General features: G+C 41.9%; 1 protein-coding gene across 3 annotated transcripts in view; it reads right to left on the bottom strand.

The window, feature by feature from the left end:
- LAMA4 (laminin subunit alpha 4) overlaps positions 1–19,261 on the bottom strand; it is a 106,956-nt gene that overhangs the window by 45,337 nt on the left and 42,358 nt on the right. For 2 of the 3 annotated variants that reach the window (XM_080389064.1, XM_080389063.1), the window contains 7 exons: positions 16,494–16,708; positions 11,681–11,776; positions 10,202–10,353; positions 9,950–10,060; positions 5,940–6,051; positions 2,510–2,677; positions 1,580–1,773 (listed from right to left, as the gene is read on the bottom strand). In XM_080389064.1, coding sequence (XP_080245190.1) covers positions 1,580–1,773; positions 2,510–2,677; positions 5,940–6,051; positions 9,950–10,060; positions 10,202–10,353; positions 11,681–11,776; positions 16,494–16,708 — 1,048 coding nt within the window. The remainder of the gene's footprint in view (positions 1–1,579; positions 1,774–2,509; positions 2,678–5,939; positions 6,052–9,949; positions 10,061–10,201; positions 10,354–11,680; positions 11,777–16,493; positions 16,709–19,261) is intronic. The other variant, XM_080389065.1, reaches the window with a different exon arrangement.

The following is a 19,261-nucleotide window of genomic DNA, read 5'->3' as shown; positions in this document are numbered from 1 at the left end:
GCATTATTCAATGTACTGCCAGCAGAGACAAATTAAACATGGATTTTTCATAGTAGTCTGGAGACTAGTTTTTTTCTGATCTACAGTATAGAGGTTTTTTTTCCCTTGTCAATAGTGGAGCTAATGTGAATAATCTTTTTTGTACAGCATCTGCTTTCATTGTGAAGAATAATGAAGATCCAACTGGTCAAAAACAGTGAACAATTGTGACTACACACTTCAGGCTTTGCTTCATAAATGTGAGATGAGCTGCAGCTTGGCACTGTAATTATGAAACAATGAAACAACAGAAGAGGCTTTGCACATAAGGATCCCAAGCTGCTTGTGGAAGAAATCAGAACAGCATGCCTGATTTATCTATTGAATTATTAGACCTTCCACATCAACATGAACTTCTAGTGCTGCAAATTTCAAGAGCTCAAAACTCAGCCACTGATGCTATGAAACCCAGAGGTTGGCCTGAATTTGCAAGATTGTTCTTCAAATCACAGAATTGCTCCTTAAACCCTGCTCCTCTAGAATCCAAACAATTTCAGCCATTGAAATGGAAACATTTCACTTCAAATGGTCCGAAATGGTTTGCTTTATCATTTTCTTCCTTGCTGAAAAAATAAATGAAGAGTAAAATATCGGGACATTTTGGTTTTGCATCCCTTAAAGGAAACTAAAAAAACGCCCCAAAAACAGAGAGTCACAAAGCTGCTGGGAGGAGAAAAAATAGTCTTTTTGTATGGCTGATGGATTGGGTACTTTTCTGGGATAAGAGACCTGAAAATTCAATTTCCTCATCCAATCAGATGGGATTTGAACCTAATACCACCACTTACAGGCAAACATGCCTCCCTTCTGTGCTGTAGGGGACAGGTCTCCTCTGAGCTCTCCTCTGGATTGATTACTTTGTTCAAAATACTGAAACTATTCATTTGAACAGAGCGTAAGGGAAAACTGCTGTAGCCTTATAGCTAGGCTCTTCACCCAGCAAGTAGGAAACCCAGTTTCAAGGTATCTGTTGTGGAGCAATTAGAGAATGAATTTGTGCTTGAAGATGCAAGGACAATTTTCTGTTCTTGCTGAAAAACTGGGGATGCATTTTTTTTAAAGAGGACCAGAGAGAAAGGTTGGACGAGACAGTATGAATGCACTCAGCCCAGGGCACAAATGCATTGCAGAGCCTTTATATTGTTTTAATAGAATATAATTACTTCTGTAGTCATGAAGTTCTTCAAGGTTATAAATCAGTACATAACAGGTGAAAAAATCCCACCACAATATTTATAGCAGCCATGCTATATGGAATTTTAAGTTTCTTGGGTTTTGCATCTTCCTAGTTTAGGCAATTAGTATCTATCTTTTCCTTGGCCTGCTGAGACATGCCATGCTAAAACTTGTCATTTATTGTCACTCCATGAATAGACAATAGTACCTTGCACTTCCACAACTTGTTTCTTAGAACTGGAGACTTAGAAATTAATTTTTTGTGTGTTGATTCCTGACTCTAAAATGTTTGCAATCTATTTTAAGCACCGGCAGAGATGGAGTGTTCACAGACAACAGTTGTGGTAAATGTACTGCGTAGTACCTCATGCCTTTGAAGACTGGCTGTGTTTTCCTTATTTATATCCTCAGTTTGTATAATATAGTCAAGTGCCTGGTCTAATGCCTCCTCCAGGTCTGACAGCTTCACATCCTGTTCGCTGAGCTGCTCCAGCACATCAGATACTAGAGATCTTGTGTCATTGTACCTCTCATGAAACTCTTCAACTTGCTGTAGCACTGGGAGAAAAATCAGAGGCAGCTGATTAATCCAAAGCTTGGATTTCTGACAACACTTAACCTATGCAACCATTTCTGTTGTCGTTACTGAGGGGACAGTAAAACACATTTGTTAAAAGTTCACTTGAGAGATCATATACCTTGACTTTAATTTTCCCTCCTCTTTTGAAATTTTAATGCCATTAATTTCACCTCTCAAGTAGTTCTTTGTAAAAGAAACTAGATTTGGCTTTCATCGCTCTTCATTTGTTTTTTATTGTCACAGCTAACGAGGCTATTCTGGAGAAGACAGTCCTTACTGTCCTGAGACTGTGACTCATGTTCACCAAGCTGTGAGGATCAGGCTGCCACTCTTTCCCATACTTGCAGTTTCTCTCTCTCTGCTGGAATTTGCTGTCCCCATGGCACAGCTGGCAGGGGGTAAGAAAGATTTTGACATGAGCAGTGCCACCTGGCACGAACCTTCCTAAGCAGCTATTGCTGAGGTGTTGCAGTGCGCAGGCACACACAGACACACACATATTTTTTTGCCCATTCTGCCACGGGGGCAGCAAGCACCAGCAGCGACTTGGGGCAGGCATTTGGAAGAGGCAGCAGCATCTTCATCACACCAGTGGGAGCTTGCCAAGCACCTGCCGGTCCTCCCCAGGAGCTCAGCAGTTACATCCAGAGCTGCCTGGCCCATGCCAGCTGCGCATCAGCATGTGGGTGAATGGAAAACAAACTTAAAACTCACACTTCTTTGCCATGTTTTCCTCCTCATCTGCACGCTGCCTCTGATTAGTGAAAGGCTTACGGTGTTTGATTTCCTTCAGCATCTCCTCAGCCACACTCAGCTTCTGGGCAATTTCTTCAGGGCTTAACTCTTGTTGAATTGCATAGTATTTCATCTTGCTGCTGATTTCTGTGGGAAAAAGGAACAACAGATGGTCAATCCAGCATGGCTACAGAGAAGTAAAGACTGTGGAGTACTTTTACTTTTGTGAATCCAGATCATGCTGATGGCAAAAGAAAGTTTTAATTATCTTACAACTCTACAGTAGATAATTGTTATACTTAATCCAGTCTTAAAATTAAACCTGTAAATAAATCACACTTTCTGGCATATGTGGGGGTCTCATCAGAAGAGGACGAGATTAGGCAGGCATGGGCTGTGTGCATTGTTTGATTTGGCAGTTCTTAGAGACTGGGTTCATCATTTTATTCTGAGTTCTGTGGCATTTAGCAGGCTGGGGCTTTCGTCCAGGATCGTGGGTTTTAAGTGCTGCTGCAAAAATGTTTATTAAATAAGAGCAATGGCCACGAGACTGAAGTAACCTCTTTTTCTATCTGAAGAAGTTTGAGGCACCCTAAAGAGGTAACATATGGCTTCTAGCCTGATACTGCCTAGCTGGTTTGGATATTTCTGGGTTTTGGTCTCAGTTCAAAAAACACTGCTGGATTCCTGCAGCTGAAATTGAGTTTATCCATCCCCAGTTGTAGGCATTAAAAAGTTTACCCACTTCTCACTCCCTGGCCTTGAATACCAATCACCTCCTTTTCTATGCCCTATGATGTGAGTAGCTTTGGCTTGCATTCCTCACTACTTTTGTGGATAACCAGAGCTGGCAAAGCCAACGCTGTGCATCTGTAAGATTTTTATAAAAGATAGATGTGTAAATGTGGCACAACCGATTCTTTGGCAGAGTGTCTTTGTATGCAGTTTCTTCCTGGCTCCTGAGCTCATTAGTGAAGCTTTGAAGGCTCATACTGAGCAGTAACCAATCATGAGCAATAGCTCCATGGGTTTTGTTTTCCTTCTCATGCTGGCACATGCATATGCGTGTGTGCACACATACAACTTCCCTTCAGTAAGGAGTATCATGCCTTATACAGGTGATGCCCATGTAGAGAAACAGTTTTGAGCGTGGCAGAAATAATTTTCACCTGCTCATCTCCAACTGCTTTCTGGGTGAACAAGCACTCTCTTCTTATTCACCGCCATGAGTGTTGCTTCTTCTATAACAGCTCAACTTGATTGTGCTATTTGTGTGCCAAACTAGATACACATCTTTCCTTCTGTGGTTCCTGTCCTGCTTCAAAACAATTAATTATACAAAAGGACGATGCAGAGGTCAACCAGTGATTGTTAGTGACCTACAACGAAGCTTGTGCTGACCCTTTTGCTCAATAATTGTAGAAAGAAAATGTGACGGATGGCCAGACAGTCAAAGGTGTTCTAGCATGACAAGTGTGAGAAAGTGGTACAAATGTAATCCTATGAGCCTGGTCTCAGTCTGCCTCTTTTGTGTGATGGGATGTGTTAACTATGTTGAGTTAAAGTAATGGTTGAAGAACCCGTGGAGATAAGGAAAAGCAAGGATAACAGCTGATATGTAGCTGCTCCTCCTTACACAAGTTGCCACATAGCTTGCAGTAATTCTTTACAACAGAACTACTCAGGTCTGTTAATGAAGTATTTCTATTGAAAATGGGCTGTTTAACCTCAGCTGCCAGTAAGCCTTTCTATTCTGGTGCTGTATACAACTTTTGTATACTGTTGGCTTTGCCAAAGACTGGGGGAAATTGGTGTGCTCTGTGGCAGGATGCAGGCTTTCATGATGCAGGTGTACAGGGGACAGGGATGCTGCTAAGTACTTTCGTTTGGGCTTTTATTGCTTTCTGTATGTACCAAAGAAGAGGCTGCAATTGATTTATTCTCAGTGTTATATATCAGCATGCTAATGATATGTTATGGATATTCCAGATGATGATGATGATGATCTCTAACTAGGAAACTTTTTAGGTGCAGTTGTGCTTGGGAAGATGTTCGCTGTTGTCATTTATACTTTGACAGTAAAAATTCTTGAAGATGCAAGAGGTTTCACAGTCTCTAAATAAAAAGAAAAATAATCTGGGAAGGTGTAAAAGATAAACATTTACAGTCAGAAGAGAATTTATGTTTTGAAATTTATGCTAATTCTAGAGATGCTTTTAGTGTTCTAGCATGTGGCATAAGGATGGACTTCCTAAGTTCTGTCTGCATCCTCTTACATCATATGCACAGATGAGCAGGACACTGGAACAGTAGGTGACAGTTTGTCCCAAGATTTTAAAATGAGAAAGCTCTTGGTTTCACTGTTTCCCTAATTTTGGGATATCTGTTCACCTCTCCTACTGTGAAACAGCACCACTATAACCATTTCTGATGGTTTGCACTAGCTACACAGTTTATAGTTCTGCCTTTCACTTTTACTAGAGTACTTTCTTTGTGCAAAAAGAAGGCAATGAGAATGCAGTTTTTAAATTCTGCTGCTGTATTTCAGGAAAAAAAAAAGAACAAGAGGACAACAGCTAGTCTGTAAGGCTTTGTAGATGTGTCTGGACCCAAACTCAATTGGAAATTCTGGTCAGATGAAGCAATAAGCAGCTTAATAAGAAAAATTGCCACCACCTCCCACACTGAGCTTGAGGAAGTGGTAAGTTCACCAAATTATTTGCTATTCATTGTCATTTTCTTTTTGGAAGCATCTGCATGATGTTGTATGAACCAGCACAACCCTACTCAGAAATAGTTTGCTAAAAGGCAAAAACTAGGTTTAAAGTAACACTCACTCATGCAATCACCAGAGTTAGTCAGACCTGACTGCCATGGGTTCAAAAGGGAAAGCAACATTTTAAAATAATCTGTCTAGCTATTCATATGGCTTCCGTTACTTATCAGCAGGATGGGAGAAGTGCACTTGCATACATCTGCTGACAAGTAAGACACAGAGCACTCTAATTGCCCATCCTGTGCTTGTGTTTGTGTCTCCACCTGGCCCCAGTCCAATATTGACTCTATTTTTTAAACCACAGGTGTAGATAAATACCTTGAGCAGGTATTCACACAAAGGCTACAAGCTGAATTAGCTTGAAGTATTTAATGTAAACCTAATTACTATCATTTTGTTCTGTCAAAGAGAAAAAAGAGAAAGAGAAGCTCTTGTTCTGGGTGTCAGCCCAAGTCAGCTGGTGGTTTCAGCTGTCTTTTAAGAGAGACGAGGTTTTGTCATGACTTTGCAGGCTGCAAAAGCTTTATGTGTGTGTTGCTTTGGGAGAAAGCCCAGGTGCTGTACCATTTTTTTGCTGGGGGTTTCATCTATAAGTGCTTGACACTGAGCTGAACCAGAAAGACATCTATTTACCTTGAATGTTGTCCCTCATATTACTGAGCTGCTGCACAAGCTGAGTAGCACGGTTGTTGGTCTCCATGGTTTCCTTCTGTACTAGTAGGCCTTTGCGGGATGCTTCATTTCCCTATGAATAAACCATGTGAGCCAGACATTAGATTTCTTTACAGATCCATATCCATATGTGAGGATGAGCAGTGTAAACACACATTTTGCTTTCTCCTGATGAGCATACGGAAGTCCATTTATCATATAAAGAGGCATTTACAGAGGTGTTTGATGTGAAGGGCTGTCTTGTCGGTATTTTCAGAATTGCAGAGTGAGAGATGAAAATCTGTTCCATATTTATCCATCATTTGCTGCAATCAAATTGCCATAAATTATGTACAGTTGTAAAACTCCCATCTGATGAAACTTCCAGGCATGCAGGGGGGCTGGCTCGTTTTGCTGGCTGTGGCGTTTCCTGAGTAAGCATATAGGCTGAAGAATAGGGTGGCAAGCTCACAGCCATTTTTAGATCAGTGTCTCCCTCAAGTGAGGTCCCCAGCTCTCCAACTTGCTAAAATTAAGAAAAGGCATGAGGATTCAACATACTCTGAAGGATACTGTGTTATATTGGAGGCTGTGCTCTGCATTGTGTTCCCTTACATGGAAGGGAAACAAAGAGTTACCATGTCATAGCTACTATCTTTCTGAGAAGGTCGCTGACTGTGGGAGTCCTTAGGTTTATTTTTCACTGATATTTGCCAGGAAAGAGGAAAAATAAGACTGGTGTGCCAGTGATGTTTCCTGGACCCTGTGCGTGTGTGAGTGAGCCTGCACTGCACGCTTACCCGTGGTAAGGTGGTGATGCACGGTACCCGTTGGGGCTGCATCAGCAAAAATTGCCCCTGGAAAATTAGTGTCTGGGTTTGAGGTGCCCGGACACCTGATAAACCAGAAGATACGTGGCTGTCGGTGCGTTTGCTTCCTACGCGCTCAAGGCGGGCAGCCGGCGGGGCGCTGGCGCTGCGGCAGGTGACGGGTGACGGCCAGCAGGTGGCGCCGGGCGGCAGGGGAGCCAGTGCCGGGGGCCCGTGGCGGGGGGTCGTGGGGGACGTGTGTGTGTGTGTCGTCCTAGTTCCTCGGTGTTCTGGTGTTGGTAGGGCAAGCACTAAGGGTTTTATTCTGTTGCTCAGCATCACTACTTCGTGCTTATTTTAAGCAATTTGTTACAGTTCTACACACAGTTGCCTCTACATCAGGCTCGCAAGAGTCACAGAGTGATCAGGGCTGGAAGGGACCTCTGGAGATCATCTCGTCCAACCCCCTGCTAAAGCAGGTTCTCCCGGAGGAGGTTGCACAGGATCATGGCCAGGCCGGTTTTGAATGTCTCCAGAGAAGGAGACTCCACAGCCTCTCTGGGCAGCCTGTCCCAGGGCTCTGTCACCCTCAGGGTCAAGACATTTTTCTGCATATTCAGATGGAACTTTCTGTGTTGCTGTGTGTGCCCGTTGCCCCTTGCCCTGTCACTGGGCACCACTGAAAAGAGCCTGGGTCCGTCCTCTTGACACTCGCCCTTCAGATATTTGTAGACATTGGTAAGATCCCCTCTGAGTCTTCTCTTCTCCAGGCTAAACAGCCCCAGCTCTCTCAGCCTTTCCTCATCAGGGAGATGCTCCAGTTCCCTCATTACCTTCGTAGCCCTTTGCTGGACCCTCTCCAGCAGTTCCCTGCCTCTCTTGACCTGGGGAGCCCAGAACTGGACACAGTTCTCCAGATGTGGCCTCACCAGGACAGAGCAGAGGAGGAGGATCACCTCCCTCGACCCGCTGGCCATGCTCCTCCTAGTGCACCTTTGCCAGATTTTTCTTTAGCTATTCAATACACAAGGAATTGGTGAGAAAGGTTTGCTGATTGTCATGAGATTAATGGGAAACAGCAGCATGAGTGAGGGGCGCTCTTAGGGACTCAAATTCCTGCTGAGTCCTTATTCTCTTTTAAGTGCAGAGGCTTATTCTGAAATTTGCTAAGGGCCCAGGAAGGAAAGGCAGTTGGCTCCCCTAGTCTCTGCCAAATATTCAGGATCAAGCTGCACACTGTTCTACTTTAAGCTTATCCCAGGCAGACTCAGGAAGTTACAGGTCAATTTTGCTCTTCTCTTTTAGCAGTAGGATTTGCTTACAGTTGGTGCATTCACCCTGCCCTTGGGGTTTAGATCAGAATCTGCAGCAACACCTCAGACATGGGGATGTGCACATGAAATGCTCTGAATGGAAGATGCAGCACATCTCTGCAAAGCCCACTCAAGGCCCTAGCACCCGTTTTCCATAAAAGTGCCTTGAAAGAGCAAAAAGTTCAATATATTCGGAATTATTACTGTTGTCTTCCTTCCACTGTGGGAGCCTGTGGCCATAATTTCTCTGCCTTTACAGGCAATCACAGGTATTCATGTGGAACAAGCATTAGAAATAACCAGGGAGGAAAAAAGACTAGAGGAAACACTGAATTTATTGGTTCAGGGACAGTCGAAATGAGGAATGAGCTAAGAAATCTCCAGGTAGTACTGAAGATGACAAAAATGTTATCATCCAAATTCACTAAATATTCCTAGAAAACTTAATGCCTTAATCATCCTGCCTACCAGCTACATAGAAGGACACTGAGGTTCATGAGCTCTGCCAGATTTCACAGATACAGAGGTGTGTCTGTGAGCTGATTTAATCAAACCTCTCTTGTAGCACAGGCATATTCTGCGGTGCTCTTTCTGCTATGTAAGTGCTGATTAAAAACACTCAAACCCAAATTTTACCTTCTACATCTCTATACAGTCCTTCCTCCTCTTCCTTTGTGCTTTTTTCTCTGACTTGCTCCTGTATTTGAGTTTTAGGCTAAGGTATAATTTTAATTTGTCTTGTGAAGGAATTGGTAAGTGAGTATAAAGTCTGACATTTTTCAATAAACATGAAATATACTCTAGTCCTACTGCAGCTGTGGTTATCTCTGAAAATAACATAGTGATGTATCTCACTCTATATATCTTAGCAACAGAAAAATGTTTAATAATACCTCTTTAAAATAAAGGAGAAGCAATTTTGAACCCCATTTCTTCTCTTATATCAGTATTCTTCTAGGGTGCGATGAAAGTGTTATGTGAGTGAAGAGCAGATAACCTTAATTTTATAGCCTGGCAATTGAACGTGGATGCAACGTTTATGATAACAATTGTGTTAAACATATTTTGAATGCTGATCAAGTTCCCATGTCAATGTGCACATGAAAAAAAATTTAAACTGGCAGTTTTGTAGTGTCTAATCAGGGCTACTTTAATTTTATGAGAGCATACGTGTAAAATAGATATAGTACAAGTACTCCCAAAGTCAGTCTGAACTAGTTTAGTGTTGGCTACTTCACTTAATTAGAAATCAAAATGTGAAATAGAAAGTCAGTGTGTCTATCTTAGGTCAAACTTAGATCAAACTATCGTAGATTAGTTGTGTAGGGGGGGGTAGGTGGGAACTCAGATCCTGAGGGGAGGCTTTTTGTGATTGGTAAGAAACCTCAGCACATTCAACAGACTTCGGCCCTACATCCTTCCTTTTCTGGGAAGAAAATGTGGTGGGTCACTTAAGCTTTTAATTTAAAGATAAAGTAAAGTAGAAAGTTTAGAAATAGAAAATAGAAATAGAAAGTTCTCCCAAGTATGTTTCAGGACACTCCCACTCTTATCTGGTGAACCTAGAGGTTCAGACTAGAACCTCTTAGAAATGTTAGGAAACATTTCTTTACTGAGAGGGTGGTCAAATACTGGACAGGCTTCACAAAGAGGTGGTTGATGCCCCAAGCTTGTCAGTATTTAAGAGGCATTTGGACAATGCTGTTAATAACATGCTTTGGCTTTTGGTCATCCCTGAAGTGGTCAGGCGGTTGGACTAGATGTTGTAGGTCCCTTCCAACTGGAACTATTCTGTACTAACATCTTATGCCAGCATGGAAATACCACCAACTGCAAACCTCAGAGGTCTGGCAGTGGACTATAAACAAACCTGTTCATCAAGTGTTGCTGCCTCTCTCAGGAGATCATTCATGTCATCTGCAGCATCATCAACTTGGATGGTCCGAAGCACAGTATGGTTCTTTTTTGTGGACATTACTGCCTGTGTGTGGGGAAAAGAAAGTCAGTCCATCTGAAAACAAATTATTTCTCTGTTGAGGGCAGGGATTGAAATTTACAGGAATGGAGTGGAAATTAATAGATTAAAATTACATTAAAAATAAAATGTCATCAACGTTTATACCTGGAGATGGGTGGTAGTGAGGTTTAGGTCATTCAAGTGCTTTTGAGCTGCAACACCTGTAGAAATGCTCAGCAAAGTTGATTTGCTTTCATCGATAGACAGAACTGCTAATCGGATGTCATCTGTCAAATCCCAAATACATTTATCGCAGCCTGATAAGAAGATGAGAGTGTGTAATTTATTTTTATTGTTTGTGTCAGTTAACAACAAATACCTTAAATTCACATCATAGTGCTCTTGCCCCATGGTGTTCCCTCTCTTTGCCATTGATAGATCCTGATGGATACCCATTTTTCTTTTACTTTCATTCACCCACTTCCAAGTTCCCACAGTTATAGTCATGACACTTCCAGCTGAGCAGCACCAGATGGGACTGCTCCGAGAGGCTGCCACAGCAATGCTGTAATCAGTAGGGGAGAGACAGGAGGTATTTCCTGGCTATTCCCTAGAGACTCTACATGTTTGTGGCCTGAAGAACAACAGATGAGGGTCAAAAAAAGAACTTAGTTTTGTCAGAACACAAAACTGTATTTAAAATTTGGTGGTATGAGAAGTAAGGATGTTCAGCAGATGGGCTCTTGGCTGCCTATTTGATTTGGAGGACAACTTCTAAAACACAGTTGTAACATGTTTGGAATGCACTTGTGCAGAATTATATCCTTGTCCCTGGTGAATGCTTGCAATACTACCTTGGTTTTAGTGACATTAGTGCCACCACTAAAAGCAAGAGACTTAGGCGAACCTGAAGCATGGATTCCGACAGAAACTTTTGCATGGTATTGTACAGTCTATTGTATTCTTGATGGAAGTAGCTCCCAAATGTTTTCCTTCTGGTTGCACTTCCAGGCACACGACCCCTTTTCTTGGGAGCTGGTTTAGGAGCCCATGTGTGCTACACAGTCTGCGTCATACCACAGGTATATACATTGAATACATTCAATAACATTGAAAAAAAAAATCAATGGTTACCAACAGTTACAACATAGCACTTCTGGAAAGTCCCTAGGCTTCCTATCATTAGAATAGAGGAGATGATAGTGGAAAAGAACTGACTGATGGATATATGTCAAATTGTCAGCAGCAACAATTTATATTAGACGTACATCCAGAAAACCAGAAATTATTTGCAAGATGGCACAGATAAAGTTGTGATGGCAGTTTTTATGGCCAGAATATTATTTTGCAGCTGTTGTGTCTCAATCTATAGAAGTGGCTTTGGTGATACTTCCTTACTACTCCGTAGTTTGTACCTAAACATTCAGTCTGTACCACAGAGTTGGACATATGCATGTACTTAGTCATGCAAATGAGAACATGTTTAAATAGTCAGTGGGGCATTGTGCGTATTCACATGTTTATGTGCCCTGTGGGACCAAGGTCAAAGTGCTGAGCCCACTGGAGAACTGAGCTCTTAAGTTAGTAACCATCCAAATACAAGAGTGATACTAATTTTTGGTGTTCTCATGATAGTCTTCTTACTGATGGTTGGGCAGTCTGTGCCAGTAGAAACTTCAGGACTGTCTGCGAGGCATTCTCCAGTCTGGCTGTCACACATTCTCCCTCCACAGTTACATTCTGGGGGAAAAAGAAAGGACTTTTGAAAGAAGAATCTTCAAAACGTACAACTTGCCTTTCCCCTCCCAAGACTGGTGAGATGATTGTACATAGGATTGTGCGTAGAGAGTCAAATCAAAATCAAGGGCTTCTTCGACAGATTTTTCCTTCAGTACGTAGAAAAAGGTGTTTTTTGCACTGCGCTCGAATTGGACCAGATAAAATGCAAGGCTGGAAACAGAACCAGAAAGCCTCTGCTGAAACAACTTGTTTAGAGCTTCCCAGCTGGTCGTAAGCAGAGGCAGTGAGGCCAGAGTTGCCCAGCTGGGCCATTGTGCTTTACTGTCTAGAGAGGGTGATGTTCAGGAGATTGGCTAAAAAAGGCAGTACAACTAATATTAGTAATTAGTTACAAAACTCTCCATAGCCCTGTGGAATTTATCAATGCTGTGTCAGGCTGCCACGAAATAAGCTTTCCAGCTATCAGGGATTGATAGTGGACTCCAATTCCATCATCAGCTTCAGCATATAAAAAAGTAACTATCTCCTGCCACTTACAATGAAGAGTAAAGGAGGTTTTACATTGTTTTAAACTTGACTAAGCTGCATTTTTATTGCCAGCACAAGTGGCTTTTTAAAAAGTATGATTTTTAATCTAAAGTGTCTCTTTCAAGGTTTAATTGACCTTTTAAAATATATTATTTTTAAGGTTAAAATATTCTTGGAACCCTTTGATAGAATAACAAAAACTCAAGCAGAACATAAAAACAGCAGTGACTTATCTGGAATTTGTTTTGCTCTTGTGATTCATGGTTTCAGCAGAATCTCATGTAACAAAACTGTTTACTGCCATTTAATTGCAGCCCGTTCATTGTTCTCTGATTTACCCTTGTATTTACATTCCACACTGCACATTTGAGGAATTATCAGAGGAAATGTTTTATACAGCTTCAAAGTCAACATGATGCACTAACTTTGGAATAATTCTGTGTATGTGAACCAGTGTTAGCAGAACTACTCAATTTTTGTAATGTAAGAACAGATTTTTCTTATGAATTTTGTGGGGCAATCAAAATTTTGACCTCACCATAATCTGTATGAACTGGGTGCCTCCCAGCTTTTGGATCTACAGTTTTTTTTTAAAATTTGTTATTTCTTTTGTTTAGAAATGAAAAGTCTTTGTTGAAAGCAGAAATTTCTCTTTACCTACATCACAGGACATAGGCTAACCCCAGGTGGCAAGATTACAGTTACAAGATTAAAATTTAGATGAGATCAGCTCTCAAGAAAATAAAATTGTGTCTTATTTAAATGGATAATTCTTAATTTGCTACACAAATCTTACAGTAGATTAATTTTAAAAGCAGTCCTGACAATTTTGCATCTACTTGTTTGGGAGATACCACATCTTTAGTAGAGGAATTAAGACTTGCAGTGCTACTGTGGCTTTGGTGGAGTAAGCTTCTAAATTTACCTTTATTTCTGAGGGACATCTGTGGAAAGCTTTGAAGTGTGGCTAAAGGACATCTGGTTAAAAAAATTATTTAAAAGGACTTGAAAACTACTGTCCACAGCTACACAGATTTTGTCTTTTGATCGAAAGGTAAAGAAGGTGATCTTAGCTGGATAGGGCTGTTTGCTCATTTAGTTCACTTGTATTTTTTTGTTCTATATACCCTTTGAGGTGTTCTGTGGAATCCATATATGCAGACTCTCTGGTTTCTTTTCTGTATTTTTGTATTTTAAAGAAGGTATCTGTCTTATTTCTGAATCAATATTTTTCTAAATAAGAGTTTCTAATTGCTCCAAAATGCCAAAGTATAAGCTTGCCTTGTAAACTACCTGTTTATTTTGGATAACATGGATGTATTGAGTAGTGCATGCAATCTATGCAGTACTGTCACGTACAGTGTATTGTGGTGTTCAGCAAAAACAAAGATGAAAAAAGAAGTGTGTAATTAATTCTCTGAAGCATAATACTTGAAAATCAGGATTTGCTAGAGTCAACTACAAGATCAAATTCATTCCTCAATAGGGAAAGCTGTGCCTCTCACAACATATTCAAGTGCACAGGCACTTTTATTTTTAGCAAAGATCAAGCACTACAAGGAAATTTGCTAATTATGAGAATTGACCAAGTTGATTTATAGTCTGCATGAAAAACCTGTATAGAGAAGTCCTGTGCACCATGAAATCCCACTTAAACTGTACCTCAGAAATGTAAATAATACCGAGGCATTCTGGCACTCTACTTCCTACAACTTCTTAAGGGTGCTAACCAAAAGTATACTGAGGTGATGAAAGTTTGACTTAACTTCAGTTTAGAAACTCTGTGTTCAGAGATGTCTTCCAAAATTAGGTCTTGCATAATCTTAGACACTTGGAGTGCTCTGTGATCTTCAAACTTTTGGCAAAGCTACTCTTAGCAATTTGAAGCTCTGCTTTTGCTCACACCTGGGGCACAATTGCTGCGGTTTGCTGAGTTGAAGTGCTGGGTACGTTTCTTCTGCCTCGTGGCATGCAGGAGCCACAAACTAGATCCTGACATTCCTTATGTGAGAATTATCCTTAGATCATCTCTGGTGAACTGGGTTAGGCAGTGAAATGCATAAACAAGGTTTGCTTTTGCAACCTCAGAATCACAGAGATGTTGAATTTCAGGCATATCTTGGGTGCCTAAATGCAGGCAGCAGGTGAGTTTTGGGGCATGCTGTTCCCTACAGATGATGTCTTTTTGGTTGGTTTGGATACCTGGGATTGGTTTTTGTGATTACTGTGTGTGAGCACCATCTCTCCGTGTTCAATGTCAATGAAATTTAAACACTTGACTTAGTGATGTGAATTACAATCTGGAGATGGACACTCGATTTCTAGCTGTTACCAGAACATAAACCCAGAAGGGACTACTTGGGGCATCATATGTGGTCCCGTACAAATGAAGACAGCAGCACAAAGGGCACTTGAGTGCAGAGCATCCTCACAACCTCCATTCTGCAGGTCCCAGAACACACTTTAGCACTTTATAGTAAGCTAGTAAAAAGCGAAGTCCAAGTGTGCAGTGAATGGCAAGCTGCCCAGTGGAAAAGGACCTGGCGTGCTGGTTGACAGCTGGATGAACATGAACCAGCGGTGTGCCCAGGTGGCCAAGGAGGCCAACATCATCCTGGCTGGTATTAGATACAGTGTGACCAGTGGGACTAGGGAAGTGATTGTTTCCCAGTACTTGGCACTGGTGAGACCACACCTTGAATGTTGTGTTCAGTTTTTGGCCTCTCACTTAGGAAAGAAATTGAGGTGCTGGAGCATGTCCAAAGAATGTGGTGAAGGGTCTAGAGCACAAGTATTATGAGGAGCGGCTGAAGAAACTGTGTTTTTTTAGTCTGGAGGAGACTTGCAGGGGATCTTATTGCTCTCTACAGCTACCTGAAAGGATGTTGTAGGCAGGTGGGGGTAGGTCTTTTCTCCCAGAAAACAAGTGATAGGACAAGAGGAAACAGCCACAATTGCACCAGAGGAGGTTTAGGTTGGATATTAGGAAAAATGTCTTCACCTTTGAAAGGGTGGTCAGGCATTGGAACAGGCTGCTCAGGGAAGTGATGGAATCACCATCCCTAGGAGTGTTTAAAAAATGTGCAGTTGTGGTGCTTAGGAACATGGTTTAGTGATGGAATTGGCAGTCCTGGGTTAGTGGTTGGCTTGATAATTTTAAAGTTTTTTTCCAACCTAAATGGATCTATGATTCTATGATTCTATGATTCTATGATCAAGACATTGCTAAGGCCCCGAGGCCTGTAAGCTTTGTGCCTTGAGATCCCAGAGCACTTCAGAAGTCTGAGTTGGGTGCGTGCTTTGGCTGTGTCTTGCCTTCGAGTCAGCCTGAAAGCTAGGAGTGATCCACCTCCCCCATTTGTGTTCTGGTCCTTGAGGGAAGGACCCAGGCAAAGAGGTTGTGAAGGAGCCTCAAGGTCCTTGCTCTGAGAACTTGCATTTTGCCTTTAGCAGTACGTGTTCCTCAGTGCTTTGAAAGAGGATGTAATCCTGACTCCCAGAGCCAAAGCAAGGACAAAGTGCATGAGGCCAAAGTCCTATTTGGTTTGAACTCCATGTAAATTAGAAGAATAATTATGTTAGAGGATGTAGACCTCTGTGACCCCTCTGTGTAGGCATGTTTTGGTAAGATCCTCTGGCTAGCACGTGACCAGATCCTGGAAGTACAGTTATCTCTGGTGTGGAAATACACTAACCAGCAAGATTACACAGGCACACGGGAAATGCAGAATACATTACCAGTGTGAAAACTAGCAGAAACTCAGCTGGGATTGGGTCAGGACAGGAAGGATGATCCTGTTCCCATAAAAAATACTTTCAGGTCTTTAAGTGCCATCAGTCTGAGTGCTAATGTTGGGCAGCATGTGGTGTGAACTAAGGTGAAGTTTCTGCCCAAAGAAAGCTTGGAGACTCTTGTTTAAAATGAGATGCAGTGCCTACATTCACCCTGCACAGGCATTTGAGATGTTGGAGTCTGGGGTCTGAGAATTCCTCATGGGCAATGGAAAGAATGCTGGTGCCTGGGATGATTCAACTGAACAGGCATCCAAATTATCCACCAGGTAGGCAGCTGGGAGCAGCCCCTGCCTCCCAGGGCTGTAGGTGTCGGGTGCCTGATTCAGACATCTCTGATCTCTGGGAGGTCATCCACAGACCATGCTGTGCTGCATTACTAAACGATAGACAATACCTGTACAGTTTTTAGCGAATCTGGCATCCCCGTAGTAACCTGGAGCGCATCGTTCGCACTTGAACCCAGTGGTGTTGCGCAGGCAGTTGCGGCACTGGCCAGTCACTTCATCACAGTCTTCAAAAATCAGGTTTGGGTCTGAGTTGCCACTGCAGTCGCATTTTTTACAAGTGTTTCCAATTAGCAACGGGTTCCCATAGTAACCAGGGGCACACCTGAAAGGAAGAGCAAGCCCAGTGATGATGGGCAATGACATTCCCATCTGCGGTACCGTTTTCTCTCTGACCTTATTTATGTCACCAGGAATCGATGACGGTTTGCAGCTACTAGAGGACAGAAGGCAAATTAGAAGCTGTATTCCTGCAGAGGGTGTTTCATGCTCTGATCTCAATCTGTACAGTTATATGTTTTTCCCTTCTTGAACACTTCTGGTATCTCTATCACACCAGTCTACATTATTTTTTCCCCCAGTGTGTCTTTAGCAGTAAAATGATCTGTTCTCCATTGTTTTAAAATCTGTGACAGAATGACCTTGGCAGAGACGCAGCTCTAGTGTTTATTTTCATCTCTTTCAGCTTTGGATCTTACCAACTATATTGTGTTCTATAGGAAACTGTGGCAAGAACTGCATTTCATGATGCTGAAATTCAGAGGAAGTTTAGACCTTATTTCCATTATAATGCGTATAATAATGCACTGACCAGAAAAGGTCTGTAAAAATACTTCTGTAGTGAGACACTGGGATGGTTTCTGGTTTTTTTTACAAAACAGAACAGGCACTGAACCAGCCTTAATTTTTTTGGATTAATTCAATGTTAACCTGCTGGCTGAGGGCAACAGGCTGAGAGTGGCCACCAACCTGGGAGGGGAGGATTGCTCTGTTGGTTTGCAGAGAGAGAGAAAGGGGTGGGTAACAAGCCCCACAGGGAATGCCTGAAATGGGTCCAAATTGTTTTCCTGTCTTGTCATGTTTGGGAAGCATTTCAGTTGAAAACTTGCTCTATCTTAAAATGGAAGAGATGTTGAAACTGTAGTGTTTTTTTGAAAGTGTAGACAAACCAGCGATACATAAAATTCCTGGGTGTACAAGTAATAGATTTGGTGTCATCATTTGGAAAGAAAAGGAGAGGGTCTCAGTTAAAGGAGTTTCAGCTGGTAGTAGGGTGTGTGCTTAATCCTACAAGCTAGAGAAATTTCTGCAAAAAAACAGTGATGTGAACAGAGTCAGCACTGATGTGGGCATGGAGCAGCTCACAGCAGCTGAGTAAATCCTCAGGAAAGAGCTTCACTGGAGGAGCTGGTGGCTGGAGCAGTGTGGTTGGAGCGGCGTGGAGCGGTGGCTGGTGGACTGGAGGGGTCATCTGGCAGGACAAGGGCAACCCATACCATTCATGGTGTCACTGCAAGGTGGCAGGAGGGTCCAAGATCCAGCCACAGAAATCAGGGACTCATACCCCCAAAGTGGGTAAAATTACTGCAGAAAGGGAAATAACTATCTGTTGTAGCAATTGCTGAGTGAAGAAGTCAGAGGATAAATAGTTGTTGCAGAGATTTAGGTAAGGAGTAGTGTTATTTCATCCTTTTTATCACCCTGTTGTCCTTGTCTTTTCTGCCATCCATAAATTCCTGTTTAAAGATGCTGTTTGTTCTGCTGTTTGTAGGCAGGGAGGATGAGCTCTCAAGCAGTTTAGTTAAATTTTCCCAGATTCTGGCTGGGGACCTGAGCCAAGGTCTGTGTCTCCCAAATTCTGAACACAGTAAAATCCAGGTTCTGTTATGTCTGAACAATGAAAATGTGGGAGATCTGATAAGAGCTTCCAGTTTTGGTCTGTTCCTACTTTTACTGGGTTTTTTTTGTTGTTGTTGTTTTTTTTTTTTTTTTTTTTTTAAATAAAGTAATTTCCTCAGTGCTGCTTTGTTCATGTTCTAGTCCTGAACCCCCACAGTAAAAAAAATAATTTTTTTAGCATCTTAATTTAAACCACTTGGCTGCCTCGAATACTGCTTTTGCCAGTGACAAAGACTGTTTCTTTGCAGCATTGCCAGAATCTTTGATGCAGATCTTATCTTTTGAGTGACCCAGATGTGAAGAATAAAAGCGTGACTGGGAGTTCTGTGCACCCCTAGAAGAACTGTGAATGTGGCATTAGCACGGAGTGTCATTTAACTGACTTTGGTGGAGTTGCTCCGCATTCCTGTGGGATTTAGAGCACACAGTGATGGGTAATGTTACTATTCAGTCATGCCAAAAGTCATGCGATAATTTTGTAATATTTCAGCCAATGTGAGATTGCAGTACTTTCCCAAATTTCAGAATTTCAATATGTTTATGAAGTTTGAGCAAGAAAAAAAACCACCCTTTGTGTTTTCTAAAAGTAAATAATTATCTGTAGAACCATTTGATTTACTGTGAACTCTCAAAATCTTGTAGAGTTGCTTTTCAATTTTCTGTAGTTAGGTATTTTCCAAATGGTCATCTGTCTAATTTGGCCACCAAGTCACAGAAGCCACTGAGCAGTGCTGAGGCCAGACCAGCATTTTGCTTACTGCTACCCAGCTCTGGCTTTCAGACAGCTTCTATGAAAGGCTACGTGCTATCCCATCAGGCCTGCAACATCTGCCCTCTCGTCAGGACAAGGTAATTTTTTTTTTTTTTCTGATATACACCATGCAGTTCATTTGCCAGAAATGTGGTGGACCGTTCCTCACATTCTCACAGATATATTTTGTAAGTGCTGCTTTTTATAACCATCTGACTCAGTTTCACT

The sequence above is a fragment of the Falco punctatus genome (assembly GCF_963210335.1).
Source record: "Falco punctatus genome assembly, chromosome: 5".
Lineage (NCBI taxonomy): Eukaryota > Metazoa > Chordata > Aves > Falconiformes > Falconidae > Falco > Falco punctatus.
Note: the sequence above shows the minus strand (reverse complement) of the source record. Positions and strands in the feature narration are given on the sequence as shown.